Source organism: Melopsittacus undulatus, chromosome Z, assembly GCF_012275295.1.
Source record: "Melopsittacus undulatus isolate bMelUnd1 chromosome Z, bMelUnd1.mat.Z, whole genome shotgun sequence".
Taxonomy (NCBI): Eukaryota; Metazoa; Chordata; class Aves; order Psittaciformes; family Psittaculidae; genus Melopsittacus; species Melopsittacus undulatus.
Window position 1 is genome coordinate 21,517,143 of NC_047557.1, and position 26,732 is coordinate 21,543,874.

Sequence of the window (26,732 nt, forward strand, 5' to 3'; positions counted from 1 at the left end):
TTTCGTAGGAAAGAGCCTTTGTTAAAAGTAGTTATTTTCTTCCTATAGGTTGGAGAGCAACGGTTGAAGTTTTACTGTAAAGCACTGTATATCAAAGGCAGAGTCAGTGCAGCAGTGCTGAGTTGTTCCACCAGTTTGCTACCTTAGAAGACAACAGCACGTGTAAAACGTAAGAATGTGGTGCTGATACTCCTCCCAGATACTGCTTCTATGTACTTTGTGACCCATGCCTCATGTTATATTGCTGTCTTTGAACTCCAGAAAGACTGAAATGTGGCAGCATTTACTGATTAAATATTTGCTTCCCTAACCCTAGCAGTGTTCAAGGCCGGGTTGGATGGGGCTTTGAGCAGCATCTCTGAGGTAAGGTGTCCCTGTTCATGGCAGGGGTGTTGAAGCTAGACCCAAGGCTAACCATTTTATGTTTGTATGAAATCTGTTGTTTTGTTCCCTTGCAGATGTATGGCATTCCTTGATTTGTTTTCATAACTGACATGATTTTAAAATTTGGATGTATTTTAGTGTTATTAGAAAAGTACCTGAATACTCTTTTGCCTGTATCAGAAAGATTAATTACTCAGGAAAAATATTAAGCCAGCATGGCAAAATGTTTGATAAGAGGCTTGGAGTATTCTAAGATGTAAACTGTGTATGCAAATAATTCCTTAGAAAGGGAGTTAAAGAACAACGAGTAGAATAGAAGTGAGTCTTGGGGTTTTGCTAGTGAAAGGAGACAGAATCAGAATAATTAGGGTTAGAAAGGACCTTAAGATCATCTAATTGTAAGTCCCTACCATGAGCAGGAACACCTCACACTAAACCATGTCACCCAAAGCTTTGTCCAGCCTGGCCTTAAAACACCTCCAGGGATGGAGCATTCCCAAGTTCCCTGGGCAGCCCAGTCCAGTGCCTCACCCCCCTTACAGTAAAGAACTTCTTTCTTATATCTAATCTAGACTTCCCCTTTTAAGGGGAAAAAGTTTGAACCCATTACCCCTTATCACTACAGTCCCTAATGCACTTGCACTCCTGTGTGAGTGCAGGACATTGGATTGCTAACAGCAAGGAACTGGTATTCATACTTGTGGTTTCTGAAGATGCCATCTCATTATGCTGAGGGGTAATAATTTGATGTATTGCTTCTAGGTGTAACTGAGTTGTTTTGGTTGTTTTTTTCTTTTTTTTCTGTCAGCTGGGGCTTGAGCTGTTGTTTCAGGTTTGTGCATATTCAGTAGGATGTTGGAAACCAGCTCTTCCTTTTTTTTTTCAGCAGATGCATCAGGGTTTCCTCAGATCATAACACATGCAGAGGACATACAGATGCTGTCTGTGTTTGGATGGTATAGAGCCTTTCTTGGATTTGCAGCTGACAGTATTGTACATTTTGTAAGGAAGGGTTTTCTTTTGATTCCTCTCCCACACAACATGTTCTGCTTAGTTATGATGGGCATGAACCATAGGAAAACAGAAGTGAGCAACCTTTCTGAAATTGCTCAGTGTTTGTTGTGAAGACACAGTCCGATGCTGATCAGTAAAGATGGGAAATGATAACCTTACCCAGTGATCAAACTTTTTTAGAAGCTCTGGCTGTTGTGATTCAAGGGGCAGACTCTGCCTTCCATCTAAGAAAATGTTGCTTATAAGGTTGACAGACTTTACCAGATTTTCTATACATGCCTTATGGCTGTGAAGGTACCTGAGAGATGGCAGCTATGTAATACTTGCCTCCTCTGTTTCATCTCTAGGACAGTCTTGTAGAACTTGTTCAACAGTGAGTTAAGCTTTAGAAGCACTCAAACTGTAGAGAAGATCCTCATCTCTATGTTGTAACCAGTCTGTGGTGCAACTCGTGTCCCTCTACCTTTGCTGTGCAGCAGCAAAGTGTGATTTGTAAGACGTGTGAATTGTCTTTATCCCATTATCTTTCAGCCAGTATTCATGGGCCTTTGCTGTTCTGTGGGGCCTGAGAGGATCTGTATGTCCTCTGTATGATCCGAAGAAGCCCTGATGCATCTGTTAGGAAAAGGAAAAAAAATGAGGGAAGGGGAATAGTGATGCCGAAAGGAGAGTAGTGGGGCAGGTAACGACATACTAAGGGTTGAGAGATCTGGGTTTAACTTCCTAAAGTATAGTTGTATTCAGTCTGCAGGAATTGATTTCACAAAGGCATCTGTACATAGCAGTAACTAGACCTGTGTTTTGGGAGGATCCCATTAGCACAAGTTTAAAGCTGATGCCCTCACTGAGTCAGTAATCTTTAAAAGTGTATGCAGAGGGTAAGTTCCCAATAAAAATCCTGTTGGTGAGAACGGAACTTAAGGAGAGACTTTGCAGAGTTGAATTTGCTTGTTAGGACCTAAGCCTGTAATGATTTGACACTGTTGAAAGTCCTGTGTTACTCCTTCATCCCGTAGCCACTTCTTATGTCTGTGGAAGAGTGGGTTCAGATGGCTTGACTTTTTGGCTTGTTTGTTGGTTTTTATTTTTTGGTTCTCTCCCTGTCCCACTGGCCTTTTGGGGGCAATTATTAACTTTTTTCTGTCATAATATGAAAGTTTACTCCAAGTTTGCTTGACATTTTGATGAGAGAAAGAAACAAAAGATTGGTAAACAGGATTAGGTCCCAGGAATTTGTAGTTTTGCTTGTAGGAATTACTTTTGCTTGACTGTTCTCTAGCTGTCAGGATTGCTGAAGTCATTTTGAAGGTAGGCTGTTTGTTGCTTTGTTTTTCTGTATCTGAGTCTGGTAATTGGTTGTTTTTATTGAGAAAAAAAAGAAGAAAATAATTACTTTTTTCCATCTAGCATTAAGATTGATTTATATGAGGAAAAAGAGGGCTGCTAATACCACAGCATTGCATTTTGCTTGGAAGGGAGGTCCCTAAATGCGACTTCTCATTTACTCTTACAGTACTGGTAAGCACTGAATTCAAAGTCACTCATCTCCCAGTAGTTGTCACAGGGTTTATTATAATTGCAGTTTGATGAACACGTTAAGCAGGCATATGGCATCACTGTGGCAGTGGATCCGTTAACATAGTGAAGAAGCTGTTTGTGTCTGTTCTGCCTGCTTTTTTCATGCCTAGCACATTTTCCTCTCTAGCAGTGCAGTGTGGAAATGACTGGGAAGCAAACAAAAACCTGCATTTTTCTCACTCCCTCCAGCTTCAGGTATTTAGGAATACAGGGTTGTGCTGTTTATTTTGGTGACCATGTCTTTGTATCATTTTAATTTGCTTGTAGCTATCTTAAACTGAAAGTTCAAATTAGGTGTGGTAAGGCTTGATTTTAAAATAGTTGTTTGGGTTTTTTTTAATAAATTTTATTTTTATATCCAAAGAATTTTAAAACTAGTGACTTCCCTGAAGAAAGCAGGAATTTCTTAAATGTAGAAGCAGTGGACAGCTTCGTAGTCTGTTCTGTATGTGCTCCGATAATAAGTTTGTAATAGACATTGCGTAATTCTGGCCACCAGCCTTTTGGGGACAGTTATTAACTTGGCTTTATTGCCATTTGTGCATCTTGCCATTTGTATTTGCTATACATGTATCAGATGTTTTTCCAATGAATATTATTATTTTTGATTTTGTTATTTTGCTTGTAACAGCTTCTTCCAGTGTTTTGTGAGGACTGTTTACATGGAGTCAAAAAACAACCATGCAGATCCATGGAAGACTAAATCTCCTGGGGGCTATTAAATTAAATTTCCTGCCTCTCACTAGGAAATCCTTGCACCAATTTTTTGAAGGATGAGACAGCATTATTCAGAAGTGTCACTAGATAGGGTCCTGACCAGGGCATCTGTTGTGATCTTTGGCAGAGAGAGAACATTGTTAAAGAAATTTTTGTTTGTTTGAGCAGCAATAGCTGCTCCAATTTTTAAATGGAACTAAAAACCTTTTCAAGAATGAGAAGCATTAATTAATAAAAAAAAAAGCTTTGTGAATATTTATTTTATTTTTTATTTTTTTTTTGGTCTTCAAATCTGCCAGCTAATCATGCCAAAATAAGAAAATGAAAAAAAGTCTCATGGTTTTTGTATTTGTACTGTACTAACTTCTAAAAAACAGGTCTTCCAGTGTGAACTGTTCTAAGTGAAATACATAAAGCAGTGTTCCCTTGGGTAGAATTGCTCCTTCTCTGCCTTGGATTTGAATGTTGCTCAGAAAGAATTTAACTGAAATGATCTTATTTTTGTCATACAAAATCAGTTATACATGAATGCTCAATAATCCATTTTTTTTTCTCTCAAACATATCCTTGCAATGGGTATTTAGCAGATATCTGGATATGTGCCGCAGATTCACTATACAGTGGTATATGTGTATAACAACAACTATATGTTGTTATACAGGCAGTTTTCCTGTGGCAGCTCAGTACTGGAGAGCACTATTCAGCAAAAGACCTTAAATTAGGTTCTCTCAAGTTGAAGAACTTATTTACAGTTTTGTTTACACGCATGGTCTGCTAGCTTATTAAATTCTGGAACTTCTCTGGTTTTGGTTTTGATCTGATAATTGAATAGGTACTTCAGAATTAAAGTCTTGTTTGATAGTATAAGTCTAGATTTTTTTTTCCTCCCCTCCTTCTGCACTGACCTTAGTGTCTGCAATGTTGCTCCTCTCAAATATTTTCACTCCTATCTGCAGCTGCAGTTCTGCACGTTTTTCCTCCTTCTTAACTATGTTATCCCAGAGATGCTGCCACCATTACTGATGGGGTTGGCTTAGGCCAGCAGCAGGTTTGTCATGGAGCCAGCTGGCATTGGATCTGCTGGATGCAAGGGAAGCTTCTGGCAGCTTCTCACAGAAGCCACACCTGTAGTCCTCCCTGAAGAAGAAACCTTGCCACACAAACCCGAATGTGACAGATAAAAAGATGCCTCATTGGAAGTATAAAGCAGATTGAGTTACTTGTTTTGTTCAGTTAACTGCTGTAAAGAGATCTGATTTCGGTTTCATATATTTGAAAGTATACCTTTTAGCCTTAGAACTTAAGATTAGTTATTGTTGAGGATGATTGGAGACTTGGAGATTGAGAATAGTTAGATTTTATTTTTCTATTTTTTTAAATAGTGCAGGGCTATTACTAGTATAAAAGGTCTTTAATTTTGTTGCTAAGGTGGTTTTCTCAGAAAAGCAGAGCTTTAAGCTTGCATCATAATAAAATTTAATTTCTCTAGCTTTTTTACCATCACTGTAACAATTGTGCACTTTTTTTCCCTTCTGAAGATTAGAAAAATAAGTTACTTTTTTAGCATTAAACAAAAGCAAATTCTCAAGCCAGTTTGAAGATAAAGTGTTTGTTTCTTTAGAAAACTTAACTATAGAAGTATTTAACATAGATCTATTATGAGAAGTTTACATAGTTTGTAAACAGAAGTTTTTATAGACAGAAAAACAGTTAATTGTTAGACTTCATATTTTAATGTAAGTCACAATCCTGTTTCTATGGTCATTATGAATGTAATCTGAGTCAGTTGGAGGCATTTTATTTTGCCTTTGTAGAGTACAAGAATATGTTTGTACTGGAAATTAGGCAGCTGCCATTCTTAGTTCAGCTGATGAACTATGCTAAATAGATAATGAAGAAATGCAAATATATTGAGGAAAACTCAACTTTTTAAAAGATTTTAATAGTGAATCTATAATTTAACTGTCTGAAATGGGTCATTTTCTCTTTGGGGAAAAAACTATTCAGAAAATACAAAAATACAAAATATTCTGCATCTTTGTCTCTTTCAGATAACTCTATGGTTTCCTCTGTCTTCAGCTGAAGACATCGCTAATTGAGGTTTTGCTCTTAGCTGTTCTTCACAGGAGAGGTAACTGGTTTAAACTCAAAATATTTCCATTAATTCCTCAAATCTAGTAAATGTGCTTGTAATGATAGACTTTTTCTGCTGAGAGATTTCTGAAAACAAAATAATATAATCACTCTTGACAGTGCTTGTGAGTAGGTGTGATGCTATCTTACACACTGTAGTCTGATGAAAAATTAGCATAGGGTGTTTAGAGAATATAAATGGAAAATATCTGTATTTGCTTTTTAATAGTGTTTTTTTTTTCTCTTTTTTTAAGTGTTCTCAGATTTTCATGGATCTCAATAGTGCTAGCACTATTGTTTTGCAAGTCTTGACCCAAGCTACTAGTCAAGATACAGCGGTGTTGAAGCCAGCTGAGGAACAACTGAAGCAGTGGGAAACACAGCCAGGTTTTTATTCAGTCCTGTTGGTAAGATACAGTGGAAAAGTGCTATTTAGTAAACTCTTGAGTAATTTTGAATGTGGCTTTCTATAATATTCTTGAACTGTGCCATCTGGCTTAGAGAAACTTTGAGTCATTATGGTCCATTAACTAGTACCCTTATGATGTGCGTTGGTAGTCATTATCATCATTGTCGTTATCAAAACAGGCTCTCTTGAGGCATTTGGAAGAAGGAGGAAATGCAAATTCTAGTGGCATGAGCGGGTGGGCTGTAATGCTAAACCTGTTGTTGGCCTATTGCAAATTGTAGCTTGTAGAAGGCCAAGACGACCCTTCACTGCGCCATGAGGTGGGGACACTTGAATATACCAAGGCATAAGCTGCCTGTTCTTTATTTTGGAGGATGGTGTATTATGACCATTTTCACAGCAGTTCCCCCATGCTTTTCATCACTACTAAAGCATGATACCCAGCTGGGATTACTTTCTTTCATGTCAGTGGAGAGAGAGTCCTGGGGTAGATCAGCTGACCAGGCTGGTAGTAAATTTCTTGAAATGGGAAGAGTGAATACTTGCAAGTCTGCTATGACCCATGATGAAACAGACTCATTAATATGGTGCAGAAGTCACAGTCAAAGATGAGAAACAACTGTTTCAGAAAAGACACTTAGAAATTAACAGTGTTGTAATTCTCCTAATTCTGATATGTGTGTTTGTAATGGCCTAAAAAAACATAGATAAACTTTTTGTGGACATCTGTCAGTGCATATGATGAGTGTTTTCAGAGTTGTGGGGGGACGTGTTTTGTTCTCTGTATACCCTCCATTTAATTTGTTCGGAAAGTTGAAGGCAAGTAATGGGATTTAGGTGGGAGGTACAAGAAAATCTTGACTTTAGAGATGTCAAAGTGTGTTTTACGTACTGCCTTTGCCATACTGTTTCTGTGGTGGTAAATAATCTTGACAGAAAACAGGAGAAATTGCCACTGACTGGGCATTCTTTATTTTCTGCACATCTGCTGTGAGATCAGCTCAGGTTGTAGACAAGTTGAGCACTCACAGGTGTAACTGAAGTTGATGTTAGTTTTAAATATAAGGGCTAAAAATGCAGGGTTTAAAAAGATCAAATGCTGTTAATTCTATTAATGTGGTTAAGTAACCCTGTTTGGGGACATACCAGTCTTTCTTCAAGTGTGAACTATGAACAGTAATCTTTCAAACTAAATAGAAGAGAGAATCTCTACTTTGTTTAATTTAATTATGACAGGGGGACTGCCTGGGATAGTTGGCACCTTCTTGGCGGAGCAAAAGAGGTTGGGGAGAAGCAGGTGGTTGTAAGTAGAGATTTGGTGAGACAATCTCTGTGGGAATTAGGAACTTGTATATTTTACTGTGAGATACATTTGCCTCCAGGACAATCAGGATAGAGAAAATTATAAGGAGCCATGAAACATGTGTCTTTGAGCCTACAATTTTTAGTACTTGGTGGAGTTACTAACATTATCTTCTGTGCTTTTTGAAGGTGTTACATACTTCACCTTTGAAGAACAGAGCTTAAAAGTCAGGCAGTGTCTGTTCTTGAAAAGAGCACCAGTTCTTTTCAAAGTACCCGTTGTATCAATTTGTGAAGTTTAGTTTTTTTCCCATTATTTCTATGACAGTGTGTTAATGTGTTATATGAAATACTTCATGGTTTAGGAAGTTCATATATTGATACAGAGTGTATGAAGAGGTTCCCTTTGTTCCTGTGTAGGCATCTTGTCCTATTTTTTTTTTTTGCATTTCTTATCCAGGCCCAGTCTAGTTTTAAGGTATTTTGATGTGGGGAAGCTATCCCTATTATAAATATTTTAACAAAGGGGGGAATGGTAATTTGAAGACTCAGCGGGAGTTTCAGAACAAGGTAGATTTTCCATGTTTTGTTTTGCAGTGCTTTCTTTTCATGGATGTGAGGCTAAAGTGTTTGAAGTTTCTTCTTAGTATCATAAAAATGATTAAAGTGAATTTGGAAAAGGTCATATCTTTCAGACTATCCCTATTCCTAAATGAGCTTCGGGAAAGGAAGATGTATTACAGATCCTTCCCATGTTGTGTGGTGTTTATCAGTGGACTACAACCTCTGATGTTTTTCTAAAGGTCCTAGGTTATGGAGAAAGCTGTTACTATTACAGAACTGGAGTCTGAGAGAAGGTTAAGTTTTGAGTTAATCATGAAAAGGCTTGAGGGGCTCCCAGGTATCTATAGTCCTGAGTTATTTGAATGGTTTATTTATAGTCCTTCAGACTTGGCAACCAAAAGTAGAAGATACTGTTGACCTGCATCTCTGCATTTTTTGTGTCCCTTCTTAGTGGGCATCTGAAAGCAATTGATACAAGTGGCGCACTCTTTTTTCTACACTGTATAGTAAGACCATTGATTGCACACTTACTGGCTCCCTAAACAAGGGAGTAATATCTCACCTCAAGAAGGATCCATCTGATACAGTGGGAAACAGGAGGAAGCTGCTGTTCAAACTAGTGTGTCTGTATGAAGATTCAGTAGTTTACTTTAATTTTAGCTTTTCCTGGCTGCTAATTTTACAATGTCACTGTATAAAATAATTTTACAATGTCACTATATAAAATAATTCCTCTGTGTTTGTCTGTATATACATATAGGTACATAAAAGTGTATACGGATACATACATATGTATGTGTATAGGTATCTAGCTTTTTAGTAGTAGAAACTGATGTCCTTAAATAAGTATAGGCAAGTTTGAGTTGCCATCATACCAGGTCACTGGTTTGCAGTCAACACTGATAGTCAGGACAGTGCTTGGCACATTTCAAGCTAATGAAGAAATCTCCTGAAAGCTGAATTCTGACTAAAATAAATTATCCTGTATTGTGCAGTGCCACAAACTTCTGAGAGTTATGTCATTAAAAAGTGTAACAACTGCCCAGTGCTAGTGATTATTACCCTTTTATTTCCTGCTTAGCCAGATGAGATTAGAAATACATTTGCATTATATGTTGGAGTTTTTATATATACTGGGTATTAAGGCCAGTAGACACTTTTTTTTAATCTTTAAAAAGTAGCGTTTAACAGTTTCACAGTTCCTGTCAAAATCTGACTAGTGCATTTTGTTTATATACACCTGTACACACAGATGTAACCTGTACATACAGAGGTGTGTGCACTCATGCATCTGCTAGTGCATGTGTTGATATAGTTTGTATCCTGTCTGTGGTGTGTGTAGCAGTTCTTAACTTAGCATTTTTTGTTTTAAACAGAATATCTTTACGAATCATTCATTGGATGTGAATGTAAGATGGTTAGCCGTGCTGTACTTTAAAAATGGAATTGATCGCTACTGGAGACGGGTTGCACCACAGTAAGTTCTGATTTTCTTCCACTTAACAAAGCCAAATTCAGAAGGTTGCATTTACCAGACTGGAAAACAGCAAATTTCATGGGTGACAGAAGTTACATAATTCATGGTGAAACTGATGTAATATTTCAACACAGGACTCATTAATGAATTATTTTGTCTTCATATTACTTCTTATAACTTGTTCATGTGCCATTTTGAAAACTGTGTTAGAAGGTTATTTTTTTGAAGTGGCGTAGTGTCAGAACATTAACACCTGGACTTTCTGATAGTAGCATGTGTGAAAGAAAGTCTCTTGGAGAGATTATTAAGGAGCTATTTAATGTGACTCATAATTCATTTGGAATGTATACATGAGCTATATAGTAGCTATTACAATAGTAAGTTCTGGGCTTTTTTTTTTTTTCCTTTTTTCTCTGATGTATGGGTTCTGATAATACATGACAAAGAGTTATTCAAAGATGCTTAAAATGTAACCAGTATTCTTGAGCACTACATCGTTTTACTAAAGTTATGAATGGTGCTATTATAATTTGTAATACTTATAGAAATATATCCTTTTCTGTGTTCTGTATGAACTTTTTTATTTTTCCTTTAAAAAGTAGGTGTAATTTCAAAGAGTTTGAATTTTCCTTCACTGTTTTCAGGGGCTAGGAAAGACATAGAAGTGTTCAATCTGTTTCTTAAAGGCTAGTAATATAAACAGGTGTCAGGTTGGGTGTGGTGTAAATTGGAATTTCAGGTCCAATTTTCATGGATCATGAATCTAAGCTAGTTCACAAAATATGGCATTGTTTTTATTGTGTTCTTTGTTTAAGAGAATTTAATGTGTTTTGCCCTACATTGTAAGCTTTTCCAAAGATCTACCAAAAGGGGGGAAAGTGACAAAATTCTGCATCTGCAGGACATTTTAAATACTGTAGTGTTCCATTATTATGTAAAGCACTAGACTTTTTGTATATACAGATTAATATGTAATTGCGAAACATCTGCAAGTGTTTAGATTCTTTTTTTATGCAAAAGGAAAATACTATCTTTTGCATGGAATCTGGCATCTTTGGCTTTTCTGGTAAAATGATGAGGTAATGCTGCTTACATTACTGGCACTTAACAAGCGTTACTCAAAGCAATTAAAATATATAGTTCCAATTTACTAATATTTTTAGATAGATATTAGTATCCCTTCTGCTGAAAAAGACATGGTTCATTTCCTGCAGAAGTAATGATTACACTATTACTGTTTGAACAAAGGTAAAAATTGAGAAGCAGTCTTTCAATCTAGTTTTCTGTTGCAAATGTAATGTGATTTAAAAAAAATAAATCATTGACTATCATTAAAGATTTCATGGGGTAAATCTATATAAAATTTCTTCAGTTTTTACCCACTTGTCAGTTTGCTAGAGCAAATTCGATTTAATGAAAGTATAAAATTAAGAAATTAAGAATTAAAGAATTAAGAAATTATTGCCTGCTGTTAAAGATTCTGTGGGATAAATATGTATTAAATTTCTGCTTTGTCTAATTGTTTAACCATTTCTAATTTCTTTTGATGTTTCTTATACATGACATCTTGAAATATTTTGCACTCTCCCAGGTCTCTTTTCTCATAGCAGAACATGTGAAGGGCATTTTGAAAAATGCCTCTTTTAAGCTGTGATTTCTCAATCAATTTTGTCAGCTGATGGTGTTTTGTGTTAGAATTTTTGAAGGTTTCACTGAACAGGCTGCATTTTTGTTGTCCTTGCAAAATTCCTACGTTTCATCTCGCTTCTCACATCAGCAGCTGTCCTGTGTTCATCCATTTATTACCTCAAAGCTTGTTCTGATCTGTCCACTCTGTTTCACAGAGCAGGTCTTGGACTGGCAGGTGACTCCTCTTGAAGCAAAGGACTGATTGTTACATCCATGTCTTTCTGTGGGATGCTAACTTAGGCCTACCTGCTTTACTGAGTTGTCAGTTTTTCACAGAATCTAAGGAAAAAATCGTGCCATTGACATTTCTGCTCTTTGCCAAATGTAGTTGAACCATGACAGGTGAGAATTGGAGGAGTGTACTTGCAGACAGTTGATATAGTCATATAACCTATATGCCCAGATATCTGTCTTGAATTTTCAAGAACTTTCCCAGTAATTTGGATGTCTCTTCAGCAGTAGCGTGCTGAAGTTATTTCTGGTTGAATCAAGCAGGACTAGCTTTACCCTTTTTCTGCTGAGCATTCATGGTTTCTCAGCTGCTACTACCAAAAAGCAGGAAAATTGATCATGAATTCTTTGGACAGTACAGTTGAGTGTTTTGTTACACTAAAGTACTTAGAACACTGAATACACCTTTTTTTGTTGTTGTTGTTTCTGTTTTAAGAACAAGTGATCCTTCTGAGATATTTCGTGCTTTGCACATGTTCACTCATGATGTCTGCCCTGTTTGCTATTGGTTATCTACCTGTCTTGGAGTTAAAGCAGCATCTTTCAGTGAGAAAACTCTTTCCCTCCTGCTTTCACACGCAGCTTTCCAGATTGCTATGGAGAAGAGCCTAGGGTTGTCATAGCCTCTTTTCAGGCACTATTTGGCCTATTTTTTGAAATTTGTTGCTAGCCTCCTCAAAATGGTGTCTCACTTTATGATTTTGTGTGTGACTTTGTTTTCTTCAAAAATTCGTTTTCTTGAATTTGAGTGTTAAATGCTCTTCTTGAACATGTTTTTGACTTTTACAGAGAGTTACAGTTAAGAACTGTCTTTTATGGACTGTGTTCTCCAATTTGATTACTGCATTGGAAACTAATAATACATCTCAAATCCACATTTATTCGTTTGAATAATAACTATAAATAACTCTTCAGATTCATATTTCTGGTTTATGAAATACATTTTAAATACCTGGATACCATGCCACAAAAAAGGATCAGAGAGTCATAGAATGGTCTGGGTCAGAAGGGTCCTTAAAGATCATCTAGTTCCACCCCACCCTGCCACAGTCAGGGACACCTTCCACAGGACCTTGTTGCTTAAAGCCCTGTCCAACCTGGCAAGATCAGAAACTTTGACATTTCAAATTGTGAGACTGCAACATGACACTTAGGAGTTCACCTTCAGAAGAACTTGTTTTAATTTCTAGTTGGATGAAATTCAGTGCTGAAGGGAAATAACTTCATAGAATTGTAGATTCTTAGAATACCAGCTTGAAAGGGACCTCAGGGGTCATTGATCTGACCTTTTTTTGGCAAATCATGAGCCAGACAGAATGTTCCAGCACCCTCTCCAGCTGAATCTTAGAAGTGCCCAACATTAGGGAATCCACTACTTCCCTGGGGAGATTATTCCAATGGATGATGGATGGTCTGCCTTGTGAAAAATTTTCCTGTTGTGTTCAACTGGAGTCTCCCCAGGAATTACTCGTTCCCATTACCCCTCATCTTTTCCATGTGATACCTCGTATAAAGTGAGTCTCCATCTTCTTTGTGGCCACCCTTTCAGCACTGGCCTTGTTGAATGATACGCATGCCTCTTACCTTCTGGCCTGCCTATAACTTTTTTTTTTTATGGAGCTATGGGCTTTTTTTGCAGTGTCTTAAAGGACTATGTAGTCGCTGCTGCCTGCTGCCATGCCTGCAACTGCAGCTGCTTGGGGGGTGTGTGTATATCTATCGGTGTCCAGAAGATGTCGCAGTGGCACCGGGTAAACATCGTTGGCCCAGTGGCACTTCCATCTGCCTTGTTCTCTTCGGTTTTGCTTTGTTTTATTTCACTGTTCCTTGCCAGCTTTGCTTATCGTAAGATTCTGTATTTGAGGAGCTCATCCTCATGAGTCTGTTTCTTTTCCTTCCCTTGTTTTTGTTTATAGTAGCGAAAAGCTTAATTACAGGATTTTTATCTATAGTAACAAATTTAATGCTTACTGCTTATGGAGTATGCATATGTATGATTAATATAATTATGAAAAAACAATTAAAGAAAGGGGCCTCATGAGTTCACAAGCAAGGAAAATGACATAGTAAACCTTTTTTTTTTTTTTCCTTCTGTACAAACCAGATTTTAGGTGCTTTCTGGTTTTGCTGAGGTATTGTACAAGCTACGTTTAATTGAGATGAGATTTCTTAATCCTTTATAGGTTTCACGTTTTAGATACCACTTAAAATATGCCTGTATGCGTGGAAACTATATACTGCATTTTGTATTAAAAAAGGGACCGCACAAATTTGTTTCCCTAAAATGTCATCTAGTAACTTTGGAGTAGTAATTGAAATAGTTCCCTTCGGAGAAATTTTTACTGTTGCAGAAGTCTCTGAACTTTACCAAGGATGTTTTTAGGCATAATTTAATTTTGTGTAAAAATACCTTATTGCTTAAGGCTTGATAGAAAAAATCTTTTAAATGTGGTTCCTGAGTGCTGCAAGTTACCTTTGAAATTAAGATTTAACATGCAGTTCTGAGTCACCAGTGAAACAATAAATTGCTTTCTGTATATACCATACTTAGACTGGTAAGTCTTTGATTAAGGAAATAGTGAATATATATAGTGTTATATATGGGGGGAGGAGGGAAGTGAAAACTAGAATATTATTGCAAATGTTTGAACTTAGAGTAAGTGCTACCTCTACATATTATTATTTCGAGATGAATATTTAGTATTTGTTTAGATTAGTGTAAAAGCTGTATTTTGGGGAGCTTTAGGCTTACTTTTAAATCTGACTATATGAAACTAGTAGGTTAGTGTCTGTACTTAAGGTTAGACAACAAGAAGTGGTTGTGTTGGTGTGTTTAATCTTAATTTCTAGTTACTAAACTTCATTGAGATGTGATGATGGCATGCATGCTTCTAAATTGTTGCAATGTTGGGTGAAACAGTTTCAGCTAAACAGCCTTGTGTCATTGTTCTAGTCTTTTTACGTACAAGAAACAGTTTTCTAGATGTCATCGGTAAATGAAAGTGGATTTTTTTGTGATTGTATAGTCTATAAATACAAACAAAGAAAAAACAAGTTACATTTTGTGCCTGGAACTTAAAAGAAAATTACTTGGGTCATATAAAGTCTGATGTAGTACAAGAGTAATATGATCCTGAAACTTGTAGTCTTAAACTGATACAAGTCCTTGAAGTATAAAGATAACATAAAGCTTCACTTCAATAAAAATTAACCTTCATGGTTTAGAATTTATCTCTCTTACTAGTTTTCCCTGCATTTTTGAAGATCATATAAACACTGTTTCACTCAAAGGTATGATCATTTAAAAGATCCATATTTTTAAGTACAGCTAAGTGGCTTGCTTATAGAAAAGGATTTGTAGTAGAAAAGGATTATTGCTTTTTGCAAAAAGAGCTGTTATCTGGTACTGTGATTGCCTTATGCTGGGCAACTTTTTGTCATTATCCATTAGTATATATATGTGCAAAGTCATGCTCAAGTCATCCATCCCCACAGTAAAAACTGTCTTAACTGTGTACTAACAACCAGCTCATAGTTTGTATAGTCTTGCCTTACTTTTTGTAATATATATGGGTACCTAGCTCTGTGACCTTTCTCTTTTGCCATTTGTGTTTGCAAAGGTCACATCAAAACTGGAGGCTAAAAGCCCTCAGAAATATCTCTGTTTACTTCTTCTTTTTTTAAATATCTTTGAGATAGGGAAAAAACAAATTATGTTCTCTGGGTATTTTATCAGACTCTTGCTTTTGAGAAAATGGTGTACAGAAGTAATCTTCAGTCTAACACAGATGCACAAATGGATATGATAATTTAATTTCTTTGTCTAGTAATAGAAAATTTTTGAAGTCTGAAAAGTTGTTTTCTATTGGAAATGAAATAATAATCTAACAAAATATATCCTGACAGTGCTCTTTCTGAAGAAGAAAAAACTACATTGCGTGCCGGACTTATTGCCAACTTTAATGAGCCAGTGAATCAGGTTAGTGGTGAACAATTATTAATCTCCCAGAAGTGCTTGTGTGGGTGTATAAATTGGTTTCTGTCTTCACAAAGTTTCAATTTACATGTTGCCTTTTGGACAGGTCTTTATGTTGAAGTGATCTCTTTCTCTGTAGATCATAATTCATGGAATTATTTAGTTTGAAAACAGCATGTTCTGTCTCTTTACTTTGTTTTTGGTTTCAGTGACAGTTGTATAGTCCCGCATTGTTTATGTAGCCAATTGGTGAAGTAGTTCAGGGAATGAATGCAGCTTGAAAATAACCTGTGTTCCCCAAGTGATTTTTCTTTTTTTCAGCTGTATCTGTTCTCTGATCTGACTCCCAGTATAGCCATAGAAGGAAATGTGGTGTTGGTATAGCAGGAACGAGCTGCTGAAAATGCTGCTGCATAAACCCACCTAGAGCAGTATTGCTGTCACATGTCTAATTACAGCATTAATAAATTTAAATAGCCGTCAATAGGATATTGTCTTGTCTTTTATAAAGTGACTAATTATAAGCTACTATTTTGATTAGAATAAGGATTTATTGTTAAATTTATTATTGAGCTAATGTTAGGGACTCAGAATATGCATATGCTGGATGAATCAGTCTTCCTTCTGCTAACTTATTCTAACTCATATGAGATTCTGCAAGGAAGTATTTGCTAGTATTTTAAGCTAGGTCTTAAAGAACATTTTCAGGAAAATACAGAAATGAGTTATATAAGGTAAAGCTTAAAATGAAAAAGAAAAGCAAACAAATTATGTTGTGCAGACAGTTCAATTTCAGCTCTCTCAGGATTCCTCAATGGCATGAAAGTTATTTGTAGGAATAGATCAATGTATTAAAATTAGGGTAAAAAAGTCTTTGTAGAAGACCTTTGTGCAATGACAATTTTGACTTTAAAGTTTTTATTTCAAATGCAGTTATAAACAACACAGATGTAGAAAATATCATTAACTTCATAGTGCAGCCATATTATCAATGTAAAAAATACGACTAAATAATAATAAATGTAAAAATATGACCCATGGATGACCCAGGGAATTACAGACCAGTCAGTCTGACCTCTGCCTGGCAAAATCTTGGAGCAGATTCTCCTGGAAGGCATGCTAGGGCACATGAAAAACAACATGGTGGTTGGTGACAGCCAGCATGGCTTCACTAAGGGGAAATCCTGCCTGACCAATTTAATTTGGTGGCCTCCTCTGATGGGGCTATGGAACCGATGGACAGGGGTAGAACAGTTGATGTCATCTACATGGACTTGTGCAAAGCGTTCAACACTGTCCCACACAACATCCTTGTCTCTAAAACGGAGAGACATCAATGTGATAGGTGGACCACTCAGTGGATAAAGAACTGGCTGGATGGTCTCACACAGAGAGCTGTGGTTAATGGCTCAATGTCCAGCTGGAGACCAGTAACGAGTGGTGTCCCTCAGGGATTGGTGTTGGGACCGGTCTTGTTTAATATCTTTGTCGGTGACATGGACAGTGGGATTGAGTGCACCCTCAGCAAGTTTGCCGATGACACCAAGCTGTGTGGTTCAGTTGATCCGCTGGAAGGAAGGAATGCCATCCAGAGGGACCTTGACACACTTGTGAGGTGGGCTGATGCCAACCTCATGAAGTTTAACCATGCCAAGTGCAAGGTCCTGCACCTGGGTCGGAGCAATCCCAGGCACAGTTACAGGTTGGGCAGAGAAGAGATTCAGAGCAGCCCTGTGGAGAAGGACTTGGGGGTGTTGGTTGATGAGAAAATTAACATGAGCCGGCTGCAGTGTGTGCTTACAGCCCAGAAAGCCAACTGTGTGCTGGGCTGCATCAAAAGGATTGTGACCAGCAGGTCGAAGGAGGTGATCCTGCCCCTCTACTCTGCTCTCGTGAGATCTCACTTGGAGTATTGTGTGCAGTTCTGGTGTCCTCAACATAAAAAGGACATGGAACTGTTGGAACAAGTCCAGAGGAGGGCCATGAAGATGATCAGGGGACTGGAGCACCTCTCATATGAAGACAGGCTGAGAAAGTTGTGTCTGTTCAGCCTGGAGAAGAGAAGGCTGCGTGGAGACCTCATAGCAGCCTTCCAGTATCTGAAGGGAGCCTATAATGGTAATGGGGAGGGACTCTTCATTAGGGACTGTAGTGACAGGACAAGGGGTAACGGGTTCAAATTTAAACAGGGGAAGTTTAGATTGGTTATAAGGAGGAAGTTCTTTACAGTTAGGGTGGTGAGGCACTGGAATGGGTTGCCCAAGGAGGTTGTGAATGCTCCATCCCTGGCAGTGTTCAAGGCAGGTTTGGACGGAGCCTTGTGTGATATGGTTTAGTGTGAGGTGTCCCTGCCCATGGCAAGGGATTTGGAACTAGATGATCTTAAGGTCCTTTCGAACCCTAACTATTCCCTGATTCTATATTACTTATTTCAAGCAAAAAAACCTATGCAGTATGTCATTTTGTCTTAAAGTTTCTGTTATTTATGCTCCTACTAGGTAGTATAAAATTTATCAAGTATTTAATTTTGAAGTGGTTGCATGAGATTTCTAAGAACCTATTGTTAACTGCTTTGAATGTAAAGCAACTCAATCTTTCTATCATTTTTTCTATACCTTCATTAATATTAGTATTTGCTTTTCTGTTGTTTAATAAAGGTTAATTTTATAGTAGTATGTAGTTACAAATTGCTCTGCTGATGTTCTGTATTTCTGTGACTTTATCTGCAGGCTGAGACTGGAACTTTAACTGACTTTGTAAAGACTAGCAGCCTTATGTGTGTGTTCCTATGGTATTTTTGGGTTGTAGTATTTGAAGTTTGGACGGTTTACTGTAGTGACAGGACAAGGGGTAACGGGTTGAAACTTAAACAGCAGAGGTTTAGATTGGATATAAGGAAGAAATTCTTTACTGTTAGGGTGGTGAGGCACTGGAATGGGTTGCCCAGGGAGGTTGTGAATACTCCATCCCTGGCAGTGTTCAAGGCAGTGTTAGCCAGAGCCTTGGGTGACATGGTTTAGTGTGAGGTGTCCCTGCCCATGGCAGGGGGGTTGGAACTTGATGATCTTAAGGTCCTTTCCAACCCTAACTATTCTATGATTTTGTGATTTTGTTTTGGTTTAATGCTAATAGTCTGCCTCTAAGTGATAGCTCAGTTATTGTTATATTGAAGTTTGGTTACAGACTTAATCTCCCCTTCTGTCGCCCCTTTTCCCCAGTCTGCGCTGTAAAAATCTCAAGGTTTTCTTTCAGAGGCACCTTTCATTTAGTCCCTGGTCTGTCTGATATGTCTGAGTTTTGATAGTCTCTGATAAGTGCTGTTTTCCAGTTGCAGATAATTTATAACACAATTACTAGCTGATTGCGCTTTCTGCATCAATGTAGAAAAAATGTGTCCTCCTTATGTGAAAAAAGAAAAAAGAATGAATAAAAAAATAGAAGAATTAGACATAGAATTGAGATCTGATGATATAAGCTGGCTTCTAGGGAAGGGGGAAACTAAAACACAACATACCATGGTTGGGAGCGTAATTTCCATCCTGTGAAGATATTTAACATATGGAAGGAACAGAGAATCTTTGGTTTGGGTTCCCTGTTTTTTTTGCGTTTTTTCTTCTTTCAGTTAAAAAGACTGTTCTCAAGGAAAAGTTCTCCTGGTACACCTGGAAGGCTTGCTTCTTGTATCACATGTGGAGAAGAGTTTACTTGCTTCCTCCTTTCTTTTGACTTCAGTTGATCAAAATATAAATAAGACTTACAGCTCTTCCTTGTAAATGTTGACATAAGTTTTCTGAAGCAAATCTTCTCCCTAAGCCAGTGGGTAGGAATTAATACTGTAGGAAGTTTTGTGGGGTGGTCAGATTTCAGATTAAACAGCTAAGAAAGCAGTAAAGGAGAACATGGCCTCTTGTACCTGTAAATTGATTGGATTCCTTTTGATAGCGTAAGGAAGTGACTTCTCTAGGCTGGAAGTGTGGTGGTAGTTGTTAAGTGTATTTTGAAGTTGAGAGTATCTGCTTCATTAATCCAATCAAGAACCTTTTAAAGACTAATGGGATAAGAACAGGAAAAAAGACTGTGAAGGTTTTGAATATTTGAGGTGGGCTTGTGAGGGATTATACAAAATCTGTTAAGGAATGTTTAGGGTAAGGGAGTTGTGGAACAGCAAACTGGGGAATAGACAGGAAGAGCGTATAAAAAGGGCCAGTCATGTAAACCCACAGCTTGTCAGTACCCACATCTGAGCAAACCCTGCACCTAATCACCACTATCTGTCCTGTCTTCTGATTGACTCCCTGTCATGGGTTCAGCCGTAGCAGTCATTTTTCTCCTTCTTGTAGCTGGTGCAGTGCTGTGTTTTGACTTCTGGGCTGGGAACAGTTGCTGATAGCGAGCATGTTTTGAGGGTGTTTTTGTTCAGGGCCTTTTCTGAGCACGTGTTCCAGCCAGGTGGAGGAGGGAGGCTGGGAGGTAGGAGAGACAGGACACCTGACCCAGGCTAGCCAATGAGGTATTCCATACCATAGCACGTGATGCCCAGGAGGTAACTGGGAGAGAGAGCTGGAAGGGTGGAGCTCGGGAGGGAAATGGAGGAGGGAGCACACGGTGCTCTGCCGGGCAGGGTGGAGTGAGTTATGGGTCTGTGGCTGGTGAGGTGTTGTATTCTTTTCGCTTGTTACTGGCTTTATCATTATTATTTGTAGTAGTAATGGCAGTGGTGATTTGTGTTGTGCCTTAGCAATTAAACTGTTCTTATCTCAACCCTTGGGGGCCGCATTCTTTGGATTCTCCTTCCTAACTCTCCAGGAGTTGGGGGAGCGAGGGGGGGAGTGAGTGAGAGTACCGTGAGGATTTGGTTTAAACCACGACACTCCCTTAACTACTTTTTTTTGCATAATCTCACTCTTTTCACTGCGTGTTCATGCTGCAGCAGCCAGGTGCCAGCTGCTGGCAAGACTGGCATGAGTGGAATTTGGTGCCAGCAGCCAAAGTTGGATGGTGAGAGTAGTGTAGATGCCTGTGGCCCATGGTGTGAGGATCTGGAACAAGTGAGAGTCTCAGCTTAAGCTGGTGGGCTGGAACTGTGCCTTACAGGCACATGTGCCTGTGGGGAGGGAGTGTCTCTTGTCTAATAGCTAGAACTTCGGTATAGCAGAAATAACTAATATGTATTCAGCAGTCTGTGTTTGCTTGTAGAAAGTAATAGAAAAGATCACAGAGTAGAATCAGCTCCCATATGTCTGTTTCTTCATTTATGTGATTTCTAGAAGAAATATTTAGTAGTCTTTATGTAAAATTTAAACATCATGGCCAGATAAGCATTTTGGGTAAGTATTTACTGTAAGCGTAAAATAGAAGAATTTTTTTTCTCTGAGTTTATTTGCATTCAGCAAAATAAAAAGTAGTTTGAGGCAAAAAAACCCCACACAAACTGGCAGTCCATACTATTTTGTTTAGGGTAGGTTATTAATTTCTGCATTGCTCATTTCTTAACTGATCTTTGACTTTGTGGTGCTTATTCTGTTCCATGTTTTTTGCAGATAGCAACTCAGATCTCCGTATTAATTGCTAAAGTTGCCAGAGTGGACTGCCCAAGGCAATGGCCAGAACTTATACCCACTCTTCTAGAATCTGTGAAGGTCCAAGATGATCTTCAACAGCACAGAGCTCTACTTACCTTATACCATGTTACGAAGACCCTGGCATCCAAACGGCTGGCTGCAGATAGAAAGCTTTTCTATGATGTAAGCAATGTGATGCATGATTGGAGAGTGTCCATGTGTTGTACATGCTGCCCTTTCCTGTTGTTAGCTGGCAGTGCATTAATGGCATGTATGTTGACTTTAATGTCTGCCTTCGAAGTGCTCGTATTTTGGTGGGTGTATGTAAAATATGAAATAACTGGAAGTCACTTTCTAGGTTAAATCCTTTTGAGATCTTTAATTTTGCCTATACCTTGTTATAGGAACTTGTGTTAAGCAGATATGTTCATATACAGAACAATATCTGCATATCAGCGTAATGTTATCATTCTGTACAGCAGATCTGATTATATATAAATTTGTAGTATCTTGGAATTGTGCTCTGGACTCATAATTCAATATAATCTTATTTTATAATCTTTTAGAAATGCTGTTTTTAAGGCTTCCATACAATATTATTTTTGGCTATTATTATCAGTGGAAATATTTGGGGTTTTTTTCCAGATTAACTTCTTTGTCCAGGTTAGTTAAAAGGCAACATGTGAATACAAATGCATAATTTTGTCTCATGCAGCTTACATTCTCCATTGCAAGAAACCACTGATTAGAACACAGAATTACCTGCAGCTGTAGGTTGTTACATCTCCAATCCCATTTGGAGTTAGGCAGTGATGTAGTACTGAATTTAGGGAGTTAAACATCTTTTCCGAACATATTACACTTGAATTTTCAAAATTTTATTTTATTCCTTCATTTTATATAAAAGATTATAGGACAGATAATGAAGACTATTTCTGAAGTTTTGCCTATTTATGAAGAAAAAAATTTCTGGCTGTGCAGTCATTAAAGTGAAATTTTAATCAGGAGTCTGAGGCACGGAAGGCTGACTCCTGTAATGGAAGAGGACTGAAACGATGATACATTGCTGTGAGATGTGTGTGTAGAGGAACAATGTTTTTTCTCTCTCTGCCATATATAGGTACAGATGAATATAACCTCTGTATAGGAAATACTTGTTTATATTTTGAAATTTATTAGGCTATTATACATCATCTGGATAATCATGTATTATGGAGTTAATTCCAAAGCAATAAAGCGTGAGCAAGATAATGACCTCTTTTCTAGAGCTCTCCTAAATCAAGGTACTGCTTACACAGCCTTGTTATAGAATCATAGAATAATAGAATAGTTAGAGTTGAAAATGACCTCAAGATCATCTAGTTCCAAGCCCCCTGCCATGAGCAGGGACACCTCACACTAAACCATATCACCCAAGGCTTCATCCAACCTGGCCTTGAACACTGCCAGGGGACTTCACCTGACTGCCATGATTTTTCAAATATAATGGACAGTGGCTTAGCAACTTCATTCTCCAGCTCCTTCAGGACCTGTGGACGGATTTCATCAGGTCCCATGGACTTGTGCACATTCAGGGTCTTAAGATGGTCTCGAACCAGATCTTCTCCTACAGTGGGCCTAAGGTCTTGATTCTCACAGTCCCTGCGTCTGCCTTCTAAGACTTGGGTGCTGTGCTCAGAGCCTTTGCCAATGAAGACTGAGGCAAAGAAGTCATTAAAAACCTCAGCCTTCTCTAAATCCAGGGTAGCTGGTTCTCCTGATAGCTTCCAGAGGGGGTCCACATTGTCCCTAGTCTGTCTTCTATTTGCAATGTAATTGTAGAATCTCTTCCTGTTATCTTTCACATCCCTAACCAAGTTTAATTCTAACTGGGCTGTAGCTTTCCTAACCTGGACCCTAGCTTCCTGGACAGCATCCCTGTATTCTTCCCAGGCCGCCTGTCCTTGCTTCCACCTTTTATCAGCCTTTTTTTCCTTTGAATTTTTCTCAGCAGCTCCTTATCCATCCAAGGAGGTCTCCTGGCCCTCCTGCTGCACTTCCTTCTAGTCGGGATGCAACACTCCTGAACTTATATATACTTGTCATACTTGTCTCTAAACGGGAGATAAATGATTTGATGGATGGACCACATGGTCGATAAGGAATTGCCTGAATGGTTGCACTGTAGATGCTCTAGTCAAGGGTTCAGTGTCTAACTGAAGATGGGTAACGAGTGGTGTTCCTCGGGGTGGTGTTGAGACTGGTCCTGTTCAATATCTTTGTCAGCTACATAAACAATGGGATTGACTGAGCACTCAGCAAGTTTGCTGATGACACCAAGCTTTGTGGTGTTTTTGATATGCTGGAGAGAAAGGATGCCTTCTAGAGGGACCTTTGACAGGCTCAAGAGGTGGCCAGTGCCAACTTCATGAAGTTCAACAAGTCCAAGTGCAAGGTCTTGCACTGGGTTTTGCAGTGGGTCGGGGTAAGCCCAGGCACAGCTGCAGGATTGAGAAGACTGAGAACAGCCCTGTGGAAAAGGACTTGGTGTTGGTTGCTGAGAAGCTCAACATGATCCAGCATTTTACACTTGCAGCCCAGAAAGCCAACCACACACTGGGCTGCATCAAAATGAATTTGGCCAGCAGGTTGAGGGAGGGAATTCTCCCCCTCTACTTAGCTCTTTTGGATCTCCATCTGCAGTCGTGCATTCAGCTCTGGGGCTCCCAACACAAGAGGGACATGGACCTGTTAGGGAGTCTGGAGGAGGCCACAAAGATGCTCTGAGGGCTGAAACGCCTCTGCTATGGAGACAGACTGAGAGAGCTGTGGTTGTTCAGCCTGGAGGAGAGAAGGCTCTGGGGAGACCTTAAGAGCAGTTTCCAGTCCTTAGAGGGGGCCTACAGAAAATCTGAAGAGGGACTTTTTACAAAAGAATGTTGTGACAGGAGAAATGGAATGGCTTTAAGCTGACGGGGTAGGTTTAGATCAGATAATAGGAAAAAATTCTTCACTGTGAAGGCAGTGGGATAGTGGAGAAGGTTGCCCAAAGAAGATTGGATGCCCCTCATTTGTTAATACATCAATTAGTGTTTTATTTTTTTTTTAGTGCTAAGGTACACTGGTTAGCAAACAAATGCATTTATCAAGAGTATATTCTCATATTGGGATGATTATTGCTGCTTTGAATTGTCTGTTGTTGCGTTTTTTTGTTGTGAGATTCTTGTTTTTAAATGTGAGTTATTACTGCTTACTGTTACAATGAATTCTGTTTGTGAGAGACACTCCCAGTACTGAAAGTCAACATCCAAAATGCATATAGGTTGAAACTATTGATAATTATCCAGTGATGTGTTTTTACAACTCCATGAACACATCATTGAGTAATTATCAAGAGTCTCTACTCTTTCACCTTTACGCAGTCAAAGGAACCAAATAAACAGGTCGTGTACTCTTGATTCCATTGATGTAACATGTAGCAGGCTATGCGCAGTTTCTCCCTTAACTATGAAGTGCTACTATAACTGAATGAGAAATTATTTACTTTCTGTTTATACTTCAGGTATCTTTATCAGGTAAGTACTGTTTAGAAACTGTAATATAAATTAAGATTTGTTCACTGCTGATGATTAGAAACTACTTGTCATTCTGTATTTTAAATATTTTGAGGCAAAAAGTCAGGGTTTGCAGATATCAGCAAAACGAAGTTGGTTCCAGTGTAGTCATTGTTCGTTATGTTTAGCAGAGATAGGCATGTAACTGTTAACTGTGTCCCAGACTAAGTTGATTCAAATTGTCAGCTGCACTGTAAGACAAACAGTTTTAAGTCTTGTGGGAGAGGAGATGGTAAGGAAGCCTTATACAGTATTGTAGACCTGTGGCTGTACTTAATGAGAATCAGATAAGAAAATAGGCCTGAACAGTTGTCATTAAGGTGATAGTCATAGACCAAGTAGTCAGAAGCAGATGAGTCTGTATTCAAATTAAGACAAGGTATTTTTCTGCAGAATGTCTTTGGATCAGTAGGAAAGAAGCAAGTGAAGCACCATGGCCCATGACACACAAGAGGATGGATTAAATAATGTAATGGTCAAGCTGGCCTTTAAAATGTAGGAATTTATTATGCTATAGCCAAGTTCAGAAAATCAAATATATTTTTGTTTTTTCTTCCTTTTGCAGCTTACATCAGGCATTTATAGTTTTGCATGTTCCTTGTGGAATCATCATACGGATACGTTTCTCCAGCAAATTTGTACAGGGAATGAAACTGGAGCCACAAATTCACTAGAAAGAACCTTGTTGTCATTGAAAGGTAATAATATAAAATCATATTAAATATGAGGATCAAACAAGTTTCTTCACAGTGAATGGGTAGGATTTCATTGGTAAAGAATTTGCACGCTCTAACAAAGCCATGTCCTTTGGAAAAAGCAGGTACACATTACTTTACGTCTACCTTTAGCAAGGCCAGAAGGATTGTTTACATGGAAGGGGGAGAAATTAATCCTGTTTCTCAATATATACCATTCTGATATGCATGTTGTGAGAAGTCTGGGAGGTGGGAAAGTGAAAGGCATAACAGAGTGCTTTGTGTGTTGTAATTTAGGCTTGTTGTCTATCTTTAGGCACTTAAGAAACTGCATAATGAATTTTAGGTTTACCTTGTGTTCAATGAAAAGGCAGCCCTAGAAGTGAGTTCAGATTTAGGTAGATGCTCAAGTACTTATCAGTGGGATGAATACCTATCCTTACTGTGCATTGCTGCTTTGAAAAATTGAGATGTGTGCAGTGCTTGCAATGTAGGTGATGCCTTTATTGAATTGTTTCAGAAGGTGCAGCATATGGCTTTTCTGGGTTACTAGCAAGAATAAACCTGAGGAAATTTGTAAGATGGCTTACAGCCACTAGTTGACTATACTTGCCTCTTTTCGTGCTGGAGAGCCTTTCAGAGGTTGAATTTCTACAGCTTTTGCATAATTCTCCTTGAGTCAGTAATTCTTGGAGTCCCATTTATTTTACACATAGTGTACTGAATATTAAAGTAATTTCGAGAAGATTAGATTCGTGTTAGGTATGGTTGAGGCCAAAAGGCCCAAAATGAAACATATGTTTTAATGTGGAGAATTGGAAGAAAGGCACAGCAACTGTAATTGTAATCGTGTTCTAAAATCTGTTGGAACAAGAGCTGAGAAATATTTATACAGGTAATTTATTTCTTTTTCTTAGTGCTTCGTAAACTGACTGTCCATGGGTTTGTAGAGCCTCACTGGAATGCAGAGGTGATGGTAAGTGGTATATATCTGTAGTTCTAGACTAGAAATCCTCTGTGATGATTTTAGGTGTTGTTATTTTTAAGAATCATTGAAATGCACACATTTATGTTCTGTAAAGGAAGATCAAGCAGTGTGCTCTCAAAAGTTGTCCTCCCATCAGTTAAGAACTGTCAGATCCTAAATACTGTGCTGCCAATGGCATGATGTTTAAAAAGGAAAATATACCCCTTCCAATTTATGTCATATGATAGTGACACCCTGTTGCCTGCTGAAAGATACCTTGTATGTGTTCTCCCCATAATTTGAAGATGTTTCCATTTAATTATGACTGTAATGCCATATTTGTCCTATCAAATTCTATCGACATAATATTTTTTATTGAGATGAAAGCCTATGGTTTGTAGCATATACTGGGGGGAAGGGGAGAAACAAGAAAGAAACCCAA

At 38.2% G+C, this 26,732-nt stretch overlaps 1 protein-coding gene across 3 annotated transcripts in view; it reads left to right on the top strand.

The window, feature by feature from the left end:
- Positions 1 to 26,732, top strand: part of IPO11 (importin 11) — a 97,600-nt gene that overhangs the window by 804 nt on the left and 70,064 nt on the right. For 2 of the 3 annotated variants that reach the window (XM_034072735.1, XM_034072734.1), the window contains exons 2-9: positions 49 to 169; positions 5,745 to 5,824; positions 6,081 to 6,233; positions 9,478 to 9,578; positions 15,405 to 15,477; positions 21,015 to 21,218; positions 25,194 to 25,326; positions 26,241 to 26,299. In XM_034072735.1, coding sequence (XP_033928626.1) covers positions 6,096 to 6,233; positions 9,478 to 9,578; positions 15,405 to 15,477; positions 21,015 to 21,218; positions 25,194 to 25,326; positions 26,241 to 26,299 — 708 coding nt within the window. In that variant the 5' untranslated portion in view covers positions 49 to 169; positions 5,745 to 5,824; positions 6,081 to 6,095. Of the gene's footprint in view, positions 1 to 48; positions 170 to 334; positions 364 to 5,744; positions 5,825 to 6,080; positions 6,234 to 9,477; positions 9,579 to 15,404; positions 15,478 to 21,014; positions 21,219 to 25,193; positions 25,327 to 26,240; positions 26,300 to 26,732 lie in introns of those variants that run through there. The other variant, XM_031051528.2, reaches the window with a different exon arrangement.